Source organism: Strix aluco, chromosome 21, assembly GCF_031877795.1.
Source record: "Strix aluco isolate bStrAlu1 chromosome 21, bStrAlu1.hap1, whole genome shotgun sequence".
Taxonomy (NCBI): domain Eukaryota; kingdom Metazoa; phylum Chordata; class Aves; order Strigiformes; family Strigidae; genus Strix; species Strix aluco.
The window spans coordinates 9,071,126-9,093,112 of record NC_133951.1 but is presented as its reverse complement, the minus strand read 5'-3'; the positions used below and the strand labels follow the sequence as shown (position 1 = coordinate 9,093,112).

The 21,987-nt window shown below is 43.5% G+C and overlaps 2 protein-coding genes across 11 annotated transcripts in view; one reads left to right on the top strand and one right to left on the bottom strand.

Moving 5' to 3' along the window:
• SAP30BP (SAP30 binding protein) overlaps window positions 1-18,697 on the bottom strand; it is a 31,235-nt gene extending 12,538 nt beyond the window's left edge. For 2 of the 3 annotated variants that reach the window (XM_074846913.1, XM_074846912.1), the window contains exons 1-4: window positions 18,498-18,697; window positions 18,225-18,334; window positions 15,120-15,167; window positions 1,241-1,283 (exon numbers count right to left, since the gene is read on the bottom strand). In XM_074846913.1, coding sequence (XP_074703014.1) covers window positions 1,241-1,283; window positions 15,120-15,167; window positions 18,225-18,334; window positions 18,498-18,675 — 379 coding nt within the window. In that variant the 5' untranslated portion in view covers window positions 18,676-18,697. The remainder of the gene's footprint in view (window positions 1-1,240; window positions 1,284-15,119; window positions 15,168-18,224; window positions 18,335-18,497) is intronic. The other variant, XM_074846914.1, reaches the window with a different exon arrangement.
• Window positions 18,698-18,707: 10 nt separating this feature from the next.
• RECQL5 (RecQ like helicase 5) overlaps window positions 18,708-21,987 on the top strand; it is a 39,212-nt gene continuing 35,932 nt past the window's right edge. Inside the window, exons 1-3 of one of the 8 annotated variants that reach the window (XM_074846897.1) lie at window positions 18,708-18,781; window positions 19,386-19,516; window positions 20,777-20,898. In XM_074846897.1, coding sequence (XP_074702998.1) covers window positions 19,396-19,516; window positions 20,777-20,898 — 243 coding nt within the window. In that variant the 5' untranslated portion in view covers window positions 18,708-18,781; window positions 19,386-19,395. Of the gene's footprint in view, window positions 18,815-18,873; window positions 18,942-18,971; window positions 18,992-19,385; window positions 19,517-20,776; window positions 20,899-21,987 lie in introns of those variants that run through there. The other 7 variants (XM_074846901.1, XM_074846902.1, XM_074846903.1 and 4 more) reach the window with 7 other exon arrangements.

Genomic DNA, 21,987 nt, shown 5'->3' with positions numbered 1-21,987 from the left:
CTCTGTGCAGCTTTTAAGCCTGCATATGACTCTGGGCTATCATGAGACAAATGAGGTTCAATCTTCTAAGCTTCTGCGGATGGAGTAGTCACTGGGAGAAAAGGAGACTAAAAATTGTAACCTGAGCCCTACACCTTTACCAAGAAAGGACTTCCCACAACATTGCTTTACAAGTGTAGAGCTTCATCCATATGTAGGGAGCAGAAGGGCAGTTGGCTTTCAGATACTCTTCTTTACTTTTTACCCTAAATGCTGTTGTCTCATCCATGTTTCTAGTGTGCATTTGAAGCAGATCAGTACTTTGGAGAAAAATCTCTGTTGCATTCTGTGATGAGACTGGTTAAAGCAGTTTTACCCTCTAAAAGTTGAAAATTCAATGTAACAGTTGGGTTGGTGCAAAGTCTGGGCAGGCCAATTTAAAAGGACTTAAGTCCAAAACTTCAGTGATGGCTGCTGTAGGAGTCACAGCTCAGGATCCTCGTATTTACTGTCTTATTTTACTTTTATCACACTTTATGGCTGAAGTACCATGCTTGAGCCTTGACAAGCTGACTTGACAGATAATGAGCAACTTCTAAATTTTTTTATTATATTATTACATGCTACCACATAACTGTACTAGCAACCTCAGGAACAAAGGGTTAGTTCAAGATAGTCAGAGCTTCAACATAAAATACACTTTCTGTACAGCTCCACAGAGACCAGGCAGAGGATACTACTTCAAGCTGATGACCCTGGACTTCCCAAATCTAATAATGGTGCAGTGAATAAGTGATATGTCACAAAAATGAAGTAAGTTTTAGAAACACATGGCATGCTGTGTCAACACAGCAGCTATTAATCACTATGTGGATCACATTTAAGTGGGGATATTTTAGTTAAGTTTTTGAAGCCAAAGAACAAAGTATCTGTCATCATTCCTGGTTATACTGGCTCTCACAGAGGTGTCTGCACAGTTACCGCTTTATTGTTTTTAAGCTCATCTAGAAAAACACCAACACTGCCCTTTACATACACATCTTTGACATATAATATATGAAAATATTTTCATATTTTTAGGCATGGTACCTTTCTCCCAAAAGATGACTTAACTGAAAATATTCCACTGAGATAAAACACTACAGGCAATAATTCAAATTACAGCATTGTCAGGACAGAATTAAGATGCTTTTTACAAAGGGGGAATCTAGAAGGTCTAGTTTGAAAAAACATGTGAATAAATACTTCCGAGTGAACTTACCAACTAGCTCCTGAGGATCTCTTTTCTCCAGTTCTGAGAATTCCTGGGAGGAAGGGGGAAGAAACAGATTTTAGTCAAGATGTACTTCCAATCTAAAAAAGCTATACTGTCCATTTGTGTAGAAATTTACACATTACTTCTGAGACAAAAGAATAAAAATTAAGAATTAAATGCAAGTTATTAGATAATAGGGCAATGTTTGTACCATGGAAAGTCAAAGCCTAACAGGATGCTCTGTGTCCTTTCGAAGCTAGAGTCTAAATTTGATGAAAGAATTCAGGCTTTGTTTCTATTGAGTCCTGGACACTCAGCTCCTATTGAATTCCACAAGAACTGCTGTACTTGAAGCCTTTCCTCAAAACAGATTAAACCATAGATTCTTCATTTTTGGTGACTGGCCCTTGGCACAGGCCAAGAGTCAATGCTTTAGAGCATAGCTAGCTAAATACAAGCTTGATCCAGCCCACAGAAAACTACTTAAGCCCTGGGAATGGCTACCACAGGCCTGGGCAACTTGCAGTCCTCCAAGCAGGGCCAGCAGGATGCATTCCCCAGAGTAACATGAAAACAGCTGAAATTCTCCCAGAACCAGTGGCAGAGCGTGACGGCTTCAGAACAGCATCTGATCGGCCTCTCTTTAGAGACCCAGGGCTCTGCATGGTCCTGGGCTGCAGAGGTTTGCCAGTTGTGCGTGGTGCCAGAATGTACTTCTGCATTTGTGCCCTTCAGGGCTTTGGCTGATAAACCCTCTACGAATCAAAATGCCAGAGAGCGTGGTGGTGATGCAGATCGTGTATTCCCATCTTGGAAGAACGCTCTCACTGTCAATTCTCTCTTGGCTGCTACCTTCCAGGAGTGATACAGCTGATCTGCTCTACCAGAAACTCAAGGGCAACCTCCACTGGTTTGTAATGCTCTGTTTGGAGATCTCCTCAACACAGCTAATCCCTCCTTAGTTATATAAATTAAGCCCGCTTCAGTTGCAGAGTCTGCTGAGCAGGAGGTGTGATGTAGGATAAGACATTCTTAAATATGCTTTCACCATATTGAGACCAATGTGCAAATACTTTGGTGCTTCTGAGAGACCCCAGGAGAGTCACAACTGATATCAAGTTCAGCACAAAGAAAGTTTCTGAAACAGTATCAGCTGTATCCAACATTGCCCTCTCCCCCCTGCCTCCCTCCCAAAGACCTTTTGTGACTCACTGGACTGTGCGTCCAAAATTCCTCAGTGCCTCCAAACACTGAAGCTATTCATTCAACCTGACACAGACATAATGCTGCCTCCTTGCTGCTTAGTAACCACTCTCTAAACCCCCTCCTTTACTTCATTTCCAATCAGGTGAGAGATACATAAGGTGAGGAGAAAGCAGCAAGGTCACCAAGCCAGATCTGGGAACAGGCTGTGCCAAATTCACTGTGAAAACCCACCAATTTCCAGAGAAGCCAGAGCCCTCTGAAAGTAGAAAAACAAATTCTTTGTGTGGTACTAACTGTTACAGGGCACTTTTTATAGCCATTCATGAAAAAAATAAAAAAAGCACTGTTTCTCTGTAAGTACACTTGGATCACAAAAATACAACACTAAAGCTATTTTAGAAAAAAAAAAAAGTAGTACACGAAGGAACATGCATCTTCTCACTGGCCAGCTGGCGAGGCCCCAGGCCCCTTTGTGAGATGGACTGTAGTGTAACAGCTCCAACCCCTCTAAGCTAATGCACTTGGTGTAGCACATTAATACGTCTTCTCCCAGGGTCTTCAGAAAGAACAGCACAAGCAGAAAAAAATGAAAAAACAGAAGCATGACATTTCAAAGCAGAAAACTTATGCCAAGAGAAGGAGCTCTCTGGCAAGAGCATTGGACAGGAATCCAGGCCATGTTCTCCACACACCTACGCAGACACAGCATTAACGTGGTGAGCCTCAACCACGTGGACGTGGCGTTAACGTGGTGAGCCTCAGTTTGCCTCCAGAGAGGTGGGGGCAATTTGGCGGTGCCTAACAGGTTGTGAGGACAAATTCAGATTAGTATGCAGGCTGGAGAAGTTCACAGAGCTACAGACACAAGGTAAGCGTATGTCCAGGCAACGTACAATGACTCATGAGGCAGTAAACACATGTGGTCAGAAGGCTGCGTTATTCCCTTCGCGGGAGAACTTGCTAGATGTGTAAAAGTATTTCTCGCCTTGGTTTGCGACAACAAGCAAATGTTTGTGGAGGTGAAAGGAGGGAACTGCTTTTGTTCCAACCTCAACTGAATTACATCCTGCACTCTTATCTTTTGAAAGTTTTGTTTTAAGTGGACTGAGAGGGAAGAGGAAGAGACTGGCTACATCCCTGAGCACCTCTTGATCTTTCCTCTTACCCTGCACTGTATTTATTATTCCATTATCCCTCCCACCTTCTTCTGCCCACTTGTCCTCTCGCCATCCAAGAACACAAAGGCAAGAGAAAAAAAATCCCCCGTGCCCAACATTGCCAAGCAGGCACTTAAGCAACCCAGTGGCACAATAAAATTCATGTGCTTCAGACATGTGTTAAATGCCCTTAGGAAGGCTGTCCTCTTATGCAGCCAGTTAACAGGGTTGCAAGGGTATTTGCTGTATTTCTGAAGTTTTCAGAAGCCCATTTTCAAGTTTCCTGTTGCTGTTTGTAGCCAGCACCAAGTGTAGCACACAATTCTCAGGAAATGGAAACTAATATTCCAAAAGATAATTTCATGGCCAAAACCTCTCCTGTTATGTACCTTACATTAGACAAATATCTCTAAAGTGTCAGATGCATCAAACAGTATGTTTTATGAATTTCCAGAATCATCAGTAAGTTTGCTTTCACCAGAAGTAAGTTTGTTCTTTAATTTGCATCTTTTAATCCTAGAGTCTGCCCTGTTTATAACAGGCTAAAGAAAGCCAGTCCTATCAGGCTGCCACTGTGTATTTACCCGGCCTGATCGCCTACACCCATTCCACCACAGCCGCTCTAGCAAGTCTAGTCTCCACATCCTCAGGCCATAGCCAAGACATCAGAAACTCCAGAGCTACACCAAGCAAAAGAAAACAAGTTCCCTAATATACAGCCACACCTCACTGCCCAGAGGATATGAATTTTGCTTACTGATGAATTACTGCGTACCTACACCCACTGCTCCATCATTAACAAGCCGAAGACATCAACACAGCTTTTCATTAAGTCAGACTACATTCAGGCCTCTTAAATGCCTTCAGAAAACAAAGGGATGACCGACTCCTCCTACAGTGCTTGTTCATATTTGCTCAGTCTACTTTCTAACACTGTGGCAAGGCAAGTATCAACAACTTGACCAAAGACGTATAGTTTGGCAGATCTGAGGTTTAAGAAGTCTTGTCCAAGCCTCTGAGTATCTACTGAAGATCCAGAACTTAAGAACAGCCTAAAAACCTTCAGTAAAGTAATCACCCAACAAGAACTGTCCTACATTCCCTTAGGCTAATTTAAGCCTGGGAGACACACTGAATACGATAAACTGATCTAGAAAAGACAGCATTTTAAAAAAAATAATTTTGCCTATCTAATCTAATATAAAGTTGAATGAAATGGAGAATCACCGAGTGGAGAAACGAGGTACAATAAATACTGCACAGTCGCTATCTTTTGGTTGTGAAGGGGAAGAAATATTTAGACATGGATAAGAGATTTCTAAAGGAATTCCAAGGCATTTAAACAATGGAAAATTTGGAAGGTAACAATTTTAAGTAGGGAAGTTACCTAAATCTATTCAGGGAAAGGTGATCTTTTTGTAGATTACTACATCATCAATACCCACCGCGCTATGTATCAGTATCTCACATGAAGAGCACAGAATCAAATGGATGAGTGGTTCCAAACAGAAGGGATTTTGTCAAATTTCTCTATCAGAGTAAATATAGGAAAGCTATTAGAGCCTTCAAGTATCCCATAGCTACAGGCATCATTTAATGGGTTCATTTCCATTTGGATCTTCATCACTTTCAAAAAATAACAAAGTTAAGACTTCACTAGTGGCACCTTCCAATACTGCCCAGTTTTCACAAGCCTGAACTCTGAAAGGCTGTACAGGAGCATCTCTGAATTTGCTTTTGCAGCCAGTCTCTCACTACTTGTACAAAGTCATGCTGGACACATTAGTTATGCTGAAAATTCCGTCTACCATCATGGAAATACAAAACTCAGGCAAAACATGTGTCTTGTGTTCATTCTTCCCTCTAGTCATTGTATCCCATTTAGTATTACATGATGACGTCTAAGAATGGCTAGAGTTAAAAAAAGCAGCACTGCACTTCGTTCTTCTCATGCACTCAGCAAATTGGTTTTCTGGCTGCTATCTACACTGCAGCCTAGATCTCACAAGATCAGCTGTTTAAGGGCCTAAAGCCAGACGGCCTTGCTCCAGCAGACCCACTGAAAGGAATCAAGGGATGCCATGGTGGTTCAGAGCCAAGTTGGAAGAGGACTGAAAGACAGTAAGACAAGCAGGAGGCAGACGCCTTTCCCCTGATTCAGAGACTAACAAAGGGCAGCCTCTAAGGAGTGCTAACTGCTACAGGCAAGGACAAAGTATTAAAAAAAACAAGAAAAAAAAAAATCAGTTTTTAACATCTAACTGGACCACCAACAAGTCACAGTTTCTGTGCTTCTAAGGGCAAATCTGTACATCAGCTCACCAATAGCAGAAAACAGTTACTCTATTGCTCTTCCTGTATGCATCCAGGAAAAGGTTTTCCATTTTTTTCTACTTCCCCAAGACAAATGCTTTCTTCAAGTCCTGGGCAAGATGACGCTGCCTGCAAGAGCCTGACTGGTATCACCCCAGCTTGATGGCTCAGCTTTTATGTATCATAATCAGTTACAGAAGAGCAAGTTGAAGGGCAGGGGGTGTATGTGTATGTACACACATAAGGGAAGTGCTGCATTTTGGCTTAAGATTTCACCTTGCTGAGGCGAAATAAGGACCATTTTTTCAGTTGTAGAGTGTTTCCATTCAGTTACATAAAAAAGTCTTTGCTCAGGTTCATGGAAAATAAAAACAACTAAACACAATCCTCACAGCGTGGAACAGAGATTAAAGGAAGGAAGCAAAAACAATATGAATCTGAGACTGATGAATTCAAGTTTGTTCTGGGCAAGTCTTTCCAGCTTTATTTAATGGAAAGAATGGACTGACTTACAACAATGCTCACTAAATCCTTCCTGAAACAAGATCCATAAATCCAGTACAAAGCTCACATCGAACATAACGGTTGGCATTAACTGTCGCCAAAAGGTACAAATTCAACTAGCAATTTCTCATAGAAGCAGTTGCATATGTTAATTCAAACTACAAGAGAAGATAGTTGAACAAGAAGGCAGAAAAGATACAAAACCAGAAACTGATGGCTTTAAGTAAGATGCAAATTGTAAGAAGTGGAGAAGCTGATGCCAGATTTGCCACCGCTCAATTGTGTTTCCAGACTGGCAGCCAACTTGGCCCTACAGCTTCATTTTTCCGCTGACTTCCTGTTGATATTAAAAAAAGTAGCTAGGAAGCTTCCACAGTACCCCTCAACATTTTCTCTTTTTTTCCAGAGAACGCCCTTGAATTCCAGAATTTCTTCTCTCCCCCAACTCTTTCACCCAATTGCTTGCACATACAGAAATTTAACACTGATTTAGATTGACAGCCACAAAACATATAGACCAGTCACACTGTTGTCATGCTAGTGGACTATTTGAAGATATTAATGCAGAGAATTTTTCAGTGCAGGCCTTCCACTAGTAGCCAGTGGATGCTGCTGCAATAGTTGTTACAGTGGATTTCTCTCGTCTGAGCAAGCGCCAGCAATAAGTTTTTGTAATTTTTTCTCCCTCTCTAGAATTCAGATGATCTCCTGGAGTCCTAATGTATCAAAAGCCTCATTTTGCTGAGTATGATGTAAAAAAAAAAATCTGTAACTTAGCATAAATTGTTAGAAGAGTTATCTAAGCTGACAGTGAAGATGGCCTTGCCAGAACAAGCAGGTGAAATGTTTACATGCAGGCAGCAGGAGAAAGACCTCTCCAAACCCTGGATCATGTGCTTTTTTGCCCTTCCTTTTTCTTTTTTTTTTTCCTAAAGGAACATGTTAGCAATGATGTTCTTGCTTTTCTATAAAGATCAGAAGTGCTTATCTGAAGAGAAGACCAGAAACTTCTCATTTAATATTAAAAGTTCATGACAAGAACTACTTCATTTCTTGCTCACCAGGTCTGCCTGATGGTGTGCTACCAGGCGGTGGGCAGCAGAGTGCATGTCAAGTGTATTCAGAGTCTGGGGAAGAGAACGCAAGGGAACAGAAGTACAGTGCTTTCATTCCTCTTGCCCCCCCCCCCTTTTTTTTTTTTCTTGTATTGTGAGAGAGGAGAATCCCAAGAGAAAGCTTGGAACAAGCCTATTTCCTACAGCCATATCCTGTTTGCCAGCTCCAATACACAGCTCCAGGCAAAGTGCCCAGTACAGGGTAAGAAACTGAAGGAAAAACTGTAGGGACCATGATCTAGATACACCTTCAGTGACACTTATATACAGTCTGTACAAACCTACCTATTTTGAGATACTACTGTCACAGACAAAAAAGGAAAGAAGAACAAGTCAGGAAAGAGTCAACTCCTGAGACATTCCTTAAGCATCTTATCAAAACAAGGAACATGGGTAGCTGACACCACCTTTTACTTTAAGTCTAAAAATCCACCTTAATTTAATTTCAATTTCATTGAAAAAACCCTGAAAACCCCCAACCAAGATCTGGCAAAACATTTCAGTGAGCAAACGCTTTAGAAGGGAAGCATTCATAGCATGAAAGCCTTTAAATAGCTTCTCTGAAACTTGATTCCATTCACCTGACATATGCTATCTCAATATTTGACAAAGATTATTTCCAGCCAAGGAACTGTGTGCCAGAACTGTCGCTTTCCAATTGGAGGTACAGCTAATAACATCTGCCTTACGACAGCACCCCGGTCCCAAAGCTACCTGCTTCCTCTCTCTCCTCCTCCGCCCCCGATGTTAGGGGCCCTCCAAGTTCAACATCTGCAGGTCACCCTGTGCACGTGCTGTACAAGACCACAGAGTACAGCCTCTCCTCGGCACAGACACCAACCACAGCACAGTGGTGTAAATGTGCAAACCAGCCTGCACAGAAGATTGCACCGCCTGCGGGAGCCCACCAGCAGTTAACAGCTGCCACGCTCTGAGCACAGCTCCCAGCAGTCTCCACCAGAAGCCACCACGCTCTGCAGAGCCCCTAAATTCTGCTTTCAAGTCACTTTTGCTTCCTATAGTGAAACAGGAATTCAGAGCTTGAGGTGTCAAGCTACTTTGATGATTTTATTTTTTTTTATTGATTGTTGTAGTGCAGAATCAAGTAGAAGGTGAAGCTGGGCTGAGAGAAATCTTAAGCCTCACAGCAGCAAAGGAAAGGCTCAGGAAAGCTGACAATTAACTTCTTGCAGAAGATTTTCTTCCCTAGTACATAGCACTAAAAATTCTTCTGCATGGTTTGGAGTACTGGCAAGGTGTAAAAGCAAGTATCCTCCCTGGGATATGCGCTCCTTCATGAATGGATCCTACAGAGTTTTTGCAGATTTTGGTCCTTCTGTACCCAAAATGGGGAAGCTATTTTCAGATATGTGTTGGTATTTGAGGCAATCCTCCATCTGTGCTGACTGTTCAGACTCTCACTCTGACATGCACCAACATGCAAATTCAGAACAGCCTATTTCAGTACAGCAGACAGAAATAATTGCAACAACAGAACTGGACTTGAAGAACTTAGACCTTTATCAGGTGAAATATGCAAGGGGAAGCAGCTCCAAAAAGGACTTTTCTTCAAGTTTAAAGACAAACAGAAAAAGCCTGGCTCTTCCTTTGGAGAAAGGCAAGCCACACCTGTGTCAATAATCTGTGGTATTTAGTACTGCAGGGAGTGAAGAGTCTGCCACAGCATGTATGCCTGGCGGGGAGGAAGGAACGAGCATGTCCGTGGACATGTCTCATCTTCCAAACAGCTCAAGAGCTGGATTGAAGCCAGCAGCTATAAAGTAGGTAAACGAGCTTCAGAGACCAACAATGCTGTGATCTACCTCCCTCTCAGGTAGACAGAGCTGGAGACACTGAAGTACATGGGGCAAGGGGCAAAATAATCAAAGATGCCGAATGCCCGTTCGTTTCCTGCATGCAATACTGTTTAACCGCTGCTGATACTCTCTGGCAATAGGTCAACCACCTAGTTAAAAAATAGGAACCAGGTATCAGCTGTTTTAATGTCTGAGCACTCACTGTAATAGCGTGGGGAACAGCATTAGGAGCCGAGTTCACTCCACTCCCCCTAAAGGCTCTCTGCGTGTAATGCGCGCTGCTAAACTGCCAAACTCACTGGTTCCCTCAGCAGAGCGCTGGAAAACAGCGTGCCAAACCTAAAACGAGGGAAAAATATGCGGAGTTGGAAGCGCAGACAGCATTTTACATAATTATATTAAAAGGAAGCTAGAAAACAGAAAAAAATGAATCCGAGGTGGCAGCGCTTATCACTGGCACCTTCAGGCTGTGCTCACAGGCAACAGAGGGAGTGGGAAAAACCACCGGAGATCTAACCTTAACCCTAGCCCTGGAAACTGCACAGTTCACACGTTGAAAGTGCTTACAAAGAGGAACGCAGCACAGCCATGCAGAACACAAGGCCATTTTTTAAATACAGCTGCTCTTTTGCCAGTTCTGCCCATCAGAGGCCAGTACTAACCCAGATAGCACCAACAAGCCAGGAGGGGGGGGCGGGGCAGAAAAAGAAGAACATGAAATATTTTTTTGTTTCTGATGAGACGCTGGGAGCGCCTTTCTATAACAGACTTACAAACCAGTCATATCCTACCAAATCCAGCCCCTGCAATTAGACTAATACACAGTCACTTCAGCCATGGCAGAGTGCACTGGTTTTGGGTGGAACAGCAGCTTTAATACGTGTTCTTCAGTTATATGACCTTTAACATAGTCTAAGAATTTTTAAGACCTCGTCTCAACAACTGAAAGCATTAAGGGCTAGTATTTCCTAAGCAACCTTCATAATTTGCCACTGCCAAAGTAAAAGATTCAAATTATTTTCTAAAGCTTACTAATGCCAGCTCCTTCTATACAGCTTGCTGTGGAATACCTAAATGGAACAGCAGTGCTTTAACAATACAACTTTTCCCAAACTCACTTTCTCCCCTTCTTTGGAGCAAAAGAGTTATAACTTGAGGTGAAAGTTACTGAGTAGGTTCAGGCATCTTTTGAGAATCTGGCTTGATGAATGTATCTTGAATTCAGAAAAATTAATATGCCTTATCAAAATAAGAGTTAATTACAGGGATTACATTACTGCACACACCCCCATTTACTGGTTCTTAGCACTTACCGCTTTTACTTGAAATCAAGATAATTTTGGTATTTAAACAAACATGTTAATGGGCAGGCAAGATAAACATTGCAATCAAAAGTCTCTAAGTATTAGTACACACCTACGCATCGTAACACAGTAAAATTACTTTACAGGTATGCTGGATCAATAAAAGCTAAACATAACAATGCCACAAGGATGCAGAGGGGACCCTTAAAACAAAACCAGAAAAGGAAAACATCAAAGTAGCCACCTGCTTTGAAAAACTGTTGCCATGTGTCAGGCATTCACTTGCCAAGGGAGTGGCAGTATTTATCCCCTTCCCTGCACTGGCTAGTCCTGATACCACAATCAAGGCTCAAGAGTTAATGATTTCCCCCTGTGAAAACTCCAGTGAGCCAAGCTGCAGGGCTGGGCTCTGTCCTTGCAAGCTGTTCTTCATCCAGCCCTATGATGTGAAGTACAGAACCCCTCAGGTGAGACTCGCAGTGCAAGGTCAGTATTTCATTTAAGGTTCATTTTCCTTCTTCCTGCAGGGCTGGTCCATTTAGTGAGCTCTGAAGGCTTGTATCTTGTTACTGCATCAAGACTGTAACTATAGCCAGCTGCTGGCAAGAGCCCAAGCAACTCGCACTCACTACACAGCCCGTTAACCCTCATTATACCAAACCAACACTGCCAGCAGAACACCAAATTTCAAACTCATTTCCACAACATCCTTCATTTTGTACCCATGGCACCATCATCTTAGGAAAAGACACAAAGAACCCATCCAGGTTGTGGGATTCCATTTTTTTAGAAGCACACCTTTGCCAACTCCTTCTGTTGACCACTTTTCCCTTCTAAGCAGGAGGCTTTGGTTCTGAAGTTCTTTTAAGACAGATGCTTGTTTACAATTGGTGACTACTCACTTAAAAGCAGGGACCCCTAAATTGATTTTGGTCACTAACAAACATGTCCTGTTCCAGAGCCTGAGCACATCCATCCAGAGTGAAATTTAAAAGAGCAATTACTTTTACCTAGATTTGAATCTCCAGTTTTCCACAAGTGCCTCAAGCACTTCAAAACGCAGTTGCAGGATGTGACGTATCTGACTTTGCTACTTAAAGAGGAGGATCTGCTTTCTGCTGCAAGCACACAGTGTTTGGGACCGGTTCACAGGTGCTCAGTAACAGAGATCCCATGGGCCAGAAGTCTGCTCTGGAAAAATGCTTTCAGATGACTGATGAAGCTTAAATATTCTTCTACTGCCAGCGCACCCTTTCCCCCAAACAGGTGTATAGAAAGTGTCCACCTATCTCTCTGAGGGTAGACAGAAAACAACAGTTTGATATCACGGTGTTTGAACTTGAAAAGCTTATTGTGACTTGCTACTGAGCAGAAAAAACACAGAAAAATTGCAGTCCCATCCAGCCCTTTATACTGACTCCACCTCTAGTGAGGAATAAAGGCTGCACAGACAGACAGATGCACCTTCATGAGGGTCAACAAGGGCACACTCCCTGGAATCAAGATAAAAACCTAAGATAAATATAAACACCGTAGGTGGGGTAGAAAAATATCTCCCCAGTGGGACTATTTGAGGCAGGCTCCAGATTCCACTCTCCCCATCATCACTTTATCAGACAGTTTTTACATCATTCCCCACTTTCAGTCTCCTCCGTGTATACCCACAACTGACACCAACTGAACCTTCTGGGTGTTTTGCATCTGGTACTACCAAGTGCAGAATGAGGCCTAACCACAGGATGCACCAACAACAAGGAAACTCCTTCTCCACACAACCTGGCTCAAGTGTCCTGGTCAATTATTCAAGATAAAATCTCAAAGCAGTTCATTCACCATACATACAAAGAGGCAAAACACCAGAAAAATATGTTGAATGTATATTTAGGGCTTGAAATTACTATAATTAACCAATGAATTGCAATGGTTTTATCTCATTCATGCATTTTAAAGGATCTACCTGCTGCATACAGTCAGATTCAGACCCTGGAAAAGTCCCAGCCATGTAGAAATATAGAGATATATATTTAATATATATCACAGCCTGTGATACCTGTTTAAACAAGTTTCCAGGTCTGGGATGTCTTACAATGAAACTGATAGAGCAAGAACAACTACAGCACTCAGCTGGGACAAAACAAAGCAAAGTTATCTGAAAGATTATAACGTGGTAACACAAGTGCCTCACTTCTTGCTGCACTTTGGACTTACAGTAACTACAACTCTTACTAGTTGTCATAGATATTGCAAGCTCAAAGCAATGAGGAAGAACGAGGTGAACACTGCCACTTGGTGGAAAAGGGGGATAGGAAACATTTGCAACTGCTCCAAGTAAAACTACTTTTACAATGATGTTCCATCTCCCCCCATCACGAGTGAATTTCTTAACAGCATGGCTAGTGCAGCTCCCTCAGTGCCCCACAGAATATCATAGAGCACCATGCCTGCTCTATTACCAGCACAGCACGGGGCTGCCTTGCAGTGAGCTGCGCAGCAAGGGTGTGCTTCTACCTCTCCCACATGTGCCAGCTGGCTCTTTAGCTAAAATTAAAAAAAAAAAAAAAAACAAACCCAAAAGCCCAGAGGAGGCTATTGCCTTTTTCACTTATGGATGAAGACATCTATTAAGGATGACATGGAAGTCTGAAACTGCTGAAGTTCACATTTGCCTCCCTTCTAATCCTCTCAAATCCTCACCTTTCATGTCATGCTAGGATGGCAGGAATTACATTTTACCTTATTTTTTTTATTTTTTGAAGTTTTACTTTAATTTACATTTTCAGTTCTTGCGGCATTGCTACTGCAGAGTGTACCGAAGATACCAAGTGCTTTTAATACATTCAGTGTTGCTCACTTCCCCACTGAAGCTGAAACACTGCCCCATGGTCGTGGGTAGCTCTTCTTCAGAAGGGCAAAACGCACTTGGGCAGTAGCGCATAGTACTCACTGAAATCAAGGGGCTTTTTAAACAAGCCAACATGAAACATCAGCAACATATTAAAGAAGTGGTAAGATTTCTGCAATGCATCATTACTCAGACAAGAGCTACTATAGTCTGATTTTCTTCTTTCTCTCTTTACCAGATCTCTTCTCCATTGCTTTGAAGTACTAGAGCCCTTTTAGAGGAGACAAACGCATCCAATTGCAACAGGGTCCTACTACAGAGGTTGTGGCGATGTACACCAAATTTCTCTTAAGGAAAACCCATCTATTCTTCTTTTACTGTATGCCTTTGAATCCAGTAGCTTTTACAGAAACATCTTGCTAGCATGCTTACCAGCCACACAGCAAAAATTCAGAAGTAGAAAAAAGTAAGAATGAGAGATTACCTTTTCCTCTCTTCCAAAAAAAGAGGTAATTTATTTTTCTTGTGACAAGGAAAGGAAACAATACATTGCATTTCCACATGCCTCCTACCAGTATGCCAGAGGCATTAATGATATTTCACACACTGATGCAAGAGACTTCAGCTGCAGTACAGCTGCCAAGATTTTCAACTGTGTATCACTATAAACCCTTAAAATTATTGTGGATACTGAAAGGTGCTGCTATAAAACTCATTTAAGCAGAATAGCTGAACACATTCATTTGCCTTCATTTTGTCCTATCAAAGCCCTATGCTAATTGGAACGCTCTACAGAATCTGTTTGCAGCAGTCCTCTGGTTTCCTTCGCAGAGCTTCGTGACCATCTGCATCCTTGAGGAAGCTACTGGATAAAATAAAGGCCCTTGAAATTGTTGTTCACTTGGTATCCCGCAAGACTGATTATATTATACGGGGGATTGAACTAGCACAGAAATTTGAGTACAGTTCTCTATAAAGTTTCAAATGCGTTTGGTCTTTCCTCTGTCTTCCAGCTTTTAGCCTGATGTGTGTTCCTTTGTGCTGTTAAACATCTGTTGTTCAGCAGAAACAAGATGTAATCACAAGACAAAGATGACTTCAACTATTTATGATAGCTATCATCTAAGGATCTTATTTCATTTTTTTAATTTTAAATACAACCTTTACAAAACATCTTCATTCAGAAGGACAGAAAGAGAGATGGAGATGATTGAATTGATTCTGACATTTCATGACCTCTAGGAGCATAAGATCATTTATTTATTCATTAAGTTGTTCTAAATGAAGAAAGTATTCCTACTAATACTGGTCATAAGAGAATTCTGTACTGAATGCTACATCTCCCAGAGCTGTCAGAAAACCTACCTCAGATCTAATGCATAAGTGCATTAAATTTAATGCACTAAGTTCACGAACGCAGGTCTTGATCGTGACTCAGCCTGTAACCTAACTGGTTAATTACCTTTGGCAGAAGCCAGAAGTAAAGTCAAAAAACACATTACAGCTACAAAAAGGAAAGTATCACACTAGCTACGGAAGATCACAAACGAACACCAAGCCATGCTGTTAAGACTTATTTCTCTCATACTGAACTTCCCCCCCACCACCATACCAGACTTCCAAATACCTTTAGGTCACCAGCCTCAGGTTTTTCAGTCTCTGAATCGTCATCTTCCTACAAGACAAGAATTTACAGGATTAAGCTTAAAGAGCAGGCTTGGCAAGTAACTGCACTTACAGCAAAGGGCTTGCATTCTGCAGCCCAGCAGTAGTCCAAGACCCTTTCCACACAAGTTAGTTTTGCCCCACCCACTCATGACCAGAAAACAAGTCCTACAGTCAGGGAAAGAAGTGTTTGTTTGGGAAATTTTTTTTTTGTTAGGCAAAAGCATCACTCAGTAGCAGATGTCCCCCGCAAAACGCATGCAGCTCCTGAATGCTCAGAACTAGACAATAAGCAGCAACAGAACTGGGAAAAAAAGCATTTGCCATTTGATAATTCTGTCCCTTCCAGTTGGCCCGGGGGCTTTTTGCCTTCGCCCCCATTTAGCAGTACTCACAGAAAAAGCAGCATTTGCAAGACCTATTATACTCCCAGGCATACATCAGCAACACACACAGGACACACAGTTGGCCTGCCATCCAACCCAACATGCAGGCTTGGTGAGGGGCTGGCCTAGCACCAAGTTCCAAAGATCCGGTGATGCCAGCTGACACCGCATCTTTCTTAGGTGTGTAGTGCTGTCGTAGCCTCGTTTGCAGGTGACGTGAACTTGCACAGAAGGGAACCACTGACAAATTTCACTGTTTTAGTTAACAGACTCCATTCAGTTTTTATTTCTACCCAGAAATAAACCAAAGAACTGGACAAATTTCCACCCTGTGATAGCTTAAAATACTTGTGTAAAATTCTACACTACATGAGAAGTAAGCTCCAGCCTTGGCCTGAACTGGCAGGTAAGCCTGCCCTTCTACTGCCCGATGAGCTACTTCACTGGGGATCCTAGAGTTACCTATGAATCTAGACATAAATACATATTCTGGGTTCAAAACAAGTTTGAGGAGCAGAAAATGTTTTTCATGCTCACACAACTCAGCAGAATGGTTTTTCCTCCAAACTTCGCCACAAATTTCAACTTTGTCCCCAAAACAAGAACTTGGTGTTTCAGCTTCAAAAAGAAAAACAAAAAAGTAGTGAGATGATTACATGCAACTGAAAGGAAGAGTTCACCACGAAATGCCCACCTCTGAGTATTAGCACACGAGCAAGTTCTGGCAAGGTAAGCTAGAGAATGACCACACAATAACGTCAGTAAATTTTAATTGCCTGAATTAACATGCATATTCCACAGAAGCAAGACATCAAACTCTTTACTCACTTCAGCTACTCTCCAGCTTACCTTTCCGAAACATGCACATATGCCAATATTTCAGTCTTAACTGTCAAAGTTTAATAACAGTAAGTTTGTAACTAGAAAAGAACCATAGTACCAAGTAACTTGGTGTTTGTCACAAATGAGATTCCTCTCCCCTCCACAGTCCCACCTATATTATAAAGATAAAAGTACTTTTCAACAAAGCAACGTGTTGAATCATTCATGTTATAGACAGGTAATTGAAACAGCTCCCAAAATCTCCTTACCTAACAGGGGACATCTCTGAAACAATAACAACAAACAAGAAGCATTACTGAGAACTGCCTTTGAAAAAACAGAGGCTTTTCAGTCACTGTTAAGGTAGATAATATCAGCACAGACTTGTTTAGATAAAAGCCCAGGACAGCCTGAGTCCAACTCGTACTGCTTTCTAAAGGCAACTCATTACCAATAAGCTACTAGCACAAGTGATATCAAGGTAGCTCTCAATTCTGGTCAAAGAATATTTAATACAAAAAACAAGCACCGCTGTCCTGCAACAAGACTGGAGAGCAGGCACCCTGTGTAACCTGCACATGTCTGTACAGTAACTGCAAATATAGACAAGACCTACTGGCTGACACCAGTGACTTGTTCAATTGCCATCATTTGACAGCAAGTTGTACCTCCCAAACGATGGACAGCTGTGATCTGCACTAAAAATTGTGCGTGTAATAAAGGCTACTCCATTTACCTCCCCATTTGTCAATGCAAACTAAGCACAGATAGTCTTGACAAGCACCTACTGCTTTCTTCAAATTAAAGACATCTTGTTGAAGGAGGGTCTAGAGTTTAGGATATGAAAAGAAGAATCACTGAAGCTGTAAAGAAGCATCATTACTCTGCTTAGTCAGAGGCCAGGAGCAGACCCTGAAGGCTATTGCTTGCACCTTCTCCAGTTAGTGACAGAACAGAAGCAAGAACAAGAGACAGAGAAATTTCTTGTCTGCTACTCAGGAAAACAGATAGCAGAAACAGTGAGTGTTTCGTAAGAGGCTGATCTAATGCACACAAAGTAGACTTTAATGAGGAAAAGTTATAGTAACTTAGCTCTATTTCTTTCCTCTACTGTGTAGCCAAAACACTAGAACAAGGACAAGATAATGTAGTGGTCAGCAAAAGGTTGATGAGAAAGAAAGGAGACAACCTCCATCCCCATTCCCCCAAAACTCACTGTTTTGCTCTTACAGACACATGACAGAACTATATATCCTTAGTGTATTACAGCTGCACTCATAGCACTGAGCTACATGCCCTGTCTCACAATGCAACAGTTATCTCAATATTTAGGTAATGTTATACACATGCCATGCACCTATGACAAACAAAAGCCACTCACGCCCAGACAGGACACTGTTACATCAAGGTAACCTGATGTAGTGAGTGGGTTGAGTTACACACAAAAGAATTATTTAAGACATCACAGAACTTTATTCAATCCTCCAGCTGACCACACAACAGTGTGTTCTTTTTACAAAGTTCTCATACATGTCAACCATGATTAAAAAATAATTTTCCTTTAGTGTGGCTGTTGACTTTTATCAGCCTTTTTCCCATAGAAGAGTCAAACGGCATCAACACAGTTAGTAACAAACAACACGAGCTGTGCCAAGCTGCTGATGGGTTTCAAGGCAAATGCTTTCTACTTGAAAACAAAACAAACATAAGTATTTGGAGAGCACTGAAACCCACAGCAGGAGTTAGATATTCTGGGTTCCATCACGGTTTGCTGCTCAGGGGCTTTCTTTGGAGAGCGAAAAGCCTCTGCAATGTATGAAAAGGGTCAGGGCAAGCTCTCAGAGCATAGAGGTACTTACTGACTGCCTGCTGTTCTCATCATCCTCTTCTTCATACCCGTCCTCGTCTCCATCCAAGCGGGTGAAATCGTCGTCTCCGTACCCAACTGAGACCAGGCCTCCTTTCTCTCCTAAGGAGGAAGAGAAAAGAAAAACGATGAGGACAAGGACGGTGGCAACAAGCGGGGCCTTCCCCTCACGCAGGAGAAGGCGGCGGGCCGGGGCGGGTTCCCGGGTGCCCCCACACGGCCCGTCCCAGTCCATCGCCTTCCCCGGCCCCCTCCCTGCCCTCACCCGTAGCCGCTCCCCCATCGCTTCCCGCCGTCCCGGCCTCGCTGTCCGACTCCGGGTCCGAATCCTCAGCATAAACCGCCAACGAGGAGAGAACGCTCCGCTTGGCGGCCGCCATCTTCCGCCTCGGCCGCAGCGGAATTCCGGCGCGCGGAGATGACGCGCACAGCGCAGTCGCCATAACAACGCCGCCCTTCCTTTGCTCTAAGCGAACTTACGTTAAACCGGGACAGCTCCGGCGTCCGCGCACGGCGAGAGGAGAAAAATCCTCAGCGAGACGGAGCAGAGTTTGTATGGGGGAGGGCGAGGAGGGATAAAAGGTGCGCGGCCTATTTATAGTGGGGGCTGGCCCTTTAAGCGTTGCTTTTGACGTCATCGCGCGGCGCCACGACAGCACCTGCCGAACCCTGACCGAGTGTGAGAGGGCGGGGGTCGGGGCGAGGAGGGGTACGGCTGCGGTGAGGATGGGGAGGGGGACACCGGGCAGGAAGGACATGGTATGAGATGAGGCGGTGGAAGGATACAGCCCGCCTGGGAAGAGGGGTGTGGGTGTGAAGGTCCTTGCCTTCCCCTCCCGTTCCCCATGACGGGGTGTGGGGGGTTTGGGGGACAGCGAGGTGCCCCCACCGCTATGGCCACCCTCAGGCCCCAGCTGTGCCCAGCCCGTGCCCCATGGGGAGGCCTCAGCGGGGTCTGCTCTACAATAAGCGATACTGGGGTCTGCTCCAGTGAGGGGACCCGGATAGCATCCTTGGGGGGCACAGGGGGTGTCTAAAAAAAGGGGGAGCGTGGCAGGGCAGCCATGGGGGAGGTCGCCCAGGTGGCAATGAGACAGGGCAGGCCTCAGCTAGAGGAGGGTGGTGGCATTCAGGTTCCTGTCACTGTTCGCAGCTTCTCTGAGATGAGCGGCGAGGCTCCCCCGGGCCTGGAAGGCAGGGTCCGGAAAACACTGCGAAAAGTCTTCGGGTTTGAGTCCTTCAAGACTTCCCTGCAGGAAAGCGCGACCATGACTGTGGCGAGAGGTGAGGCTCAGCATCGGGAAGATGTGAAATGTGTCGGGTTTTCCATCTTCCTGTGAGGTGGTACTGCAGGAGCTGGTATTGTGCCTGTTTTGAGGAGACACTTCATCTGGACTAGACAGGACCACCTGGCCCTCTTAAGCTGCCTCTGCTCCGAGATCATTTGAGTGGCACAGGAGCACGAGCATGTGCTGCACACAAGCTCTCTGAGCACGGCTTTGCTCTGCCTGTTCTCCTTTGCATTAGTTTTGTAGCACCACCATCGCATCAACTAGGAAATAGGAGATTAAAATGTAGTATTGTTGGTATCTCCTCTGGAGACATCTGCCAGCATGTTTATGGTCAGGTGAGGTCAAAAGCGTTTGCATTTATACATTTTCAGAGTAAACCTGTTCTTGTGTTAGAGATTACACCAGTAGAAGACTTGATCTCCTGGCAGTGTTTACATCTGTTCTCTGAATCATGTGGACATTATCAGAAACATGATTTAGCTGGTGTTAACATATCCCCCAGCATACCGCTGTTGGCTGGACAGGCAGTTCACACATACAAGCTGCCAACAGTTAGCTCCCCTGGCAGGTCTCACAATATGAGTCAGAACAGTGTCAAACTTAGCACCGAGGATAGAGTTACAGTTTGCATCTATCACCAGCAGCTATGCAAACGTGCTATGGACAACAGAGCGGCCAAAAGCAGTGTTCTGTCAGCAGGGTGTCTCTGTTAGCATTGCAGGCACTGGCATCTCCCTGACGTGAGGTGGATACTGCTTAGTGCAGTGACAGTTCCTAACCCCATGATATTATCTATGCGGTTGGAATTTCCAACCCTTATTTCTTAGGAGGTACCTTTCTGGGATAAGCTCTAAGAGGATGTGGTAAAGATCTGTCATGGGGCTGGTAATTTGGTAACTGGAGGTCTGTAAGATGAGTGAAAGCAGCTTGTCTGGAAGAGAATTAACATGAATAACTTGTTTAACTTCTCTTTATCTTGGTTTCTGTGTATTTTCTGGTACTTTTGTAAGGCTGTTTCTGAATGTTTACAAAGCAATCAGAGATTCTTTGAGGGAGACTATTGCAGGCATTCAAAGTATGGCCATGCTTTGAGAACCTAAAATGAAGTGTCTTTTGTTGGTATGCCACACAGTATGTGCACACATATGCTGTTTCTCACAGATTACAAGCCTTGCTACCCACCCCTCCAGTCAGAGCCCTGGGAACTCACCACCACTCAGGAGCCTTGAGCTTTCTTCTGTTGTCTTTGCAGGCGAGAAGGATGTCTTTGTATGCATGCCCACAGGGGCAGGGAAATCCTTGTGCTACCAGCTTCCTGCAGTTCTGGCAGTGGGCATCACCATTGTCATTTCACCTCTGATTGCACTGATTCAGGTAACTGTCTCCTGTCAGCTCTGGAAAAGCAGTCAGTGAAGGGGGTCGGGAGACGCTGGAGGCACAGCTGCCTCTCTGCTGTTGGCCTGCCTCTGGATTCCCATCTTCATGTCTCAGTGTGTTTTCCTTACCCTGGTATTAGGTGAAGAGACTGCAACTTAGCTGCAGAGCAGCTTAGCTCTGGTATGCAGTTCTATGCAGTTCTCTCAAAGGAGGTTTCTGTTCTTTAATAATAACCTGGTGGTTTTTGTAACTGAGCCTTTCTCCATTTTCTCCAGCTGTCTTTTATCTCCAGTGTGCTATACAGAAGCAGCTAAGTACCTCAAATGGACCAAACTGGATCTTTCCCCAGAAGAAAACTGCCATTTTACCTGTAAAGTAATAACTCTGGAAATGATGAAGTTGCCTGTGAAGGCATAATTTGTTCTGCATCGAAATGCTTTTTGTTGTGGTCAGTCTTTCTGTCATGGGAAGAAGCTGCTGTAGCAGAGCTGCTCATTGAGCACTTTCACCTGTGAGACCTTTTTTTTTCCTCTAATTTGCCTTTTCTACTATTTCATCACCTGTTGGAAGAAACACCTCTCTGTAAGAGCAGCTGTACCATGCTTAGACTTCTGTAAAGCATCTGATTAACATTGCATGATATCTGGTGTTATAGGCTGCTGGTTTGGTTTTTGTGGGGTTTTTTTTAACTACTTTACAGTTTTAATGTAATACATTTTAAGAATTAAGAGCAGGCCTGGTAATACATCTTGGAAAGGTGTTATAAATAGTGAGTTTGTTCCAAGTGAGAGGATTTCTAATTAAGCTCCAGGAAATATTTTATCAGTGAAACAGAGGTTAAAAAAGTTACCACTGTAAGATTTGCAGGGGAAACAGAATGTGTCAGAGCAACAAATATGTTGAGAAGGGCTCGATGAGTCTTATGGAACAGAGATGGAGTGAACCTTCAGAGGTCTTCTCATCAAGTCCTGAGGTGGGGTGGCTCTGCCTGCAATGATCATGATGTATTTCAGTGCAGCCAAACTTCAAGAGCTTAGTCTGTGTAGTTTATTATAGGGAAGGCTGAGAGTTGACTTAGTGAACAAA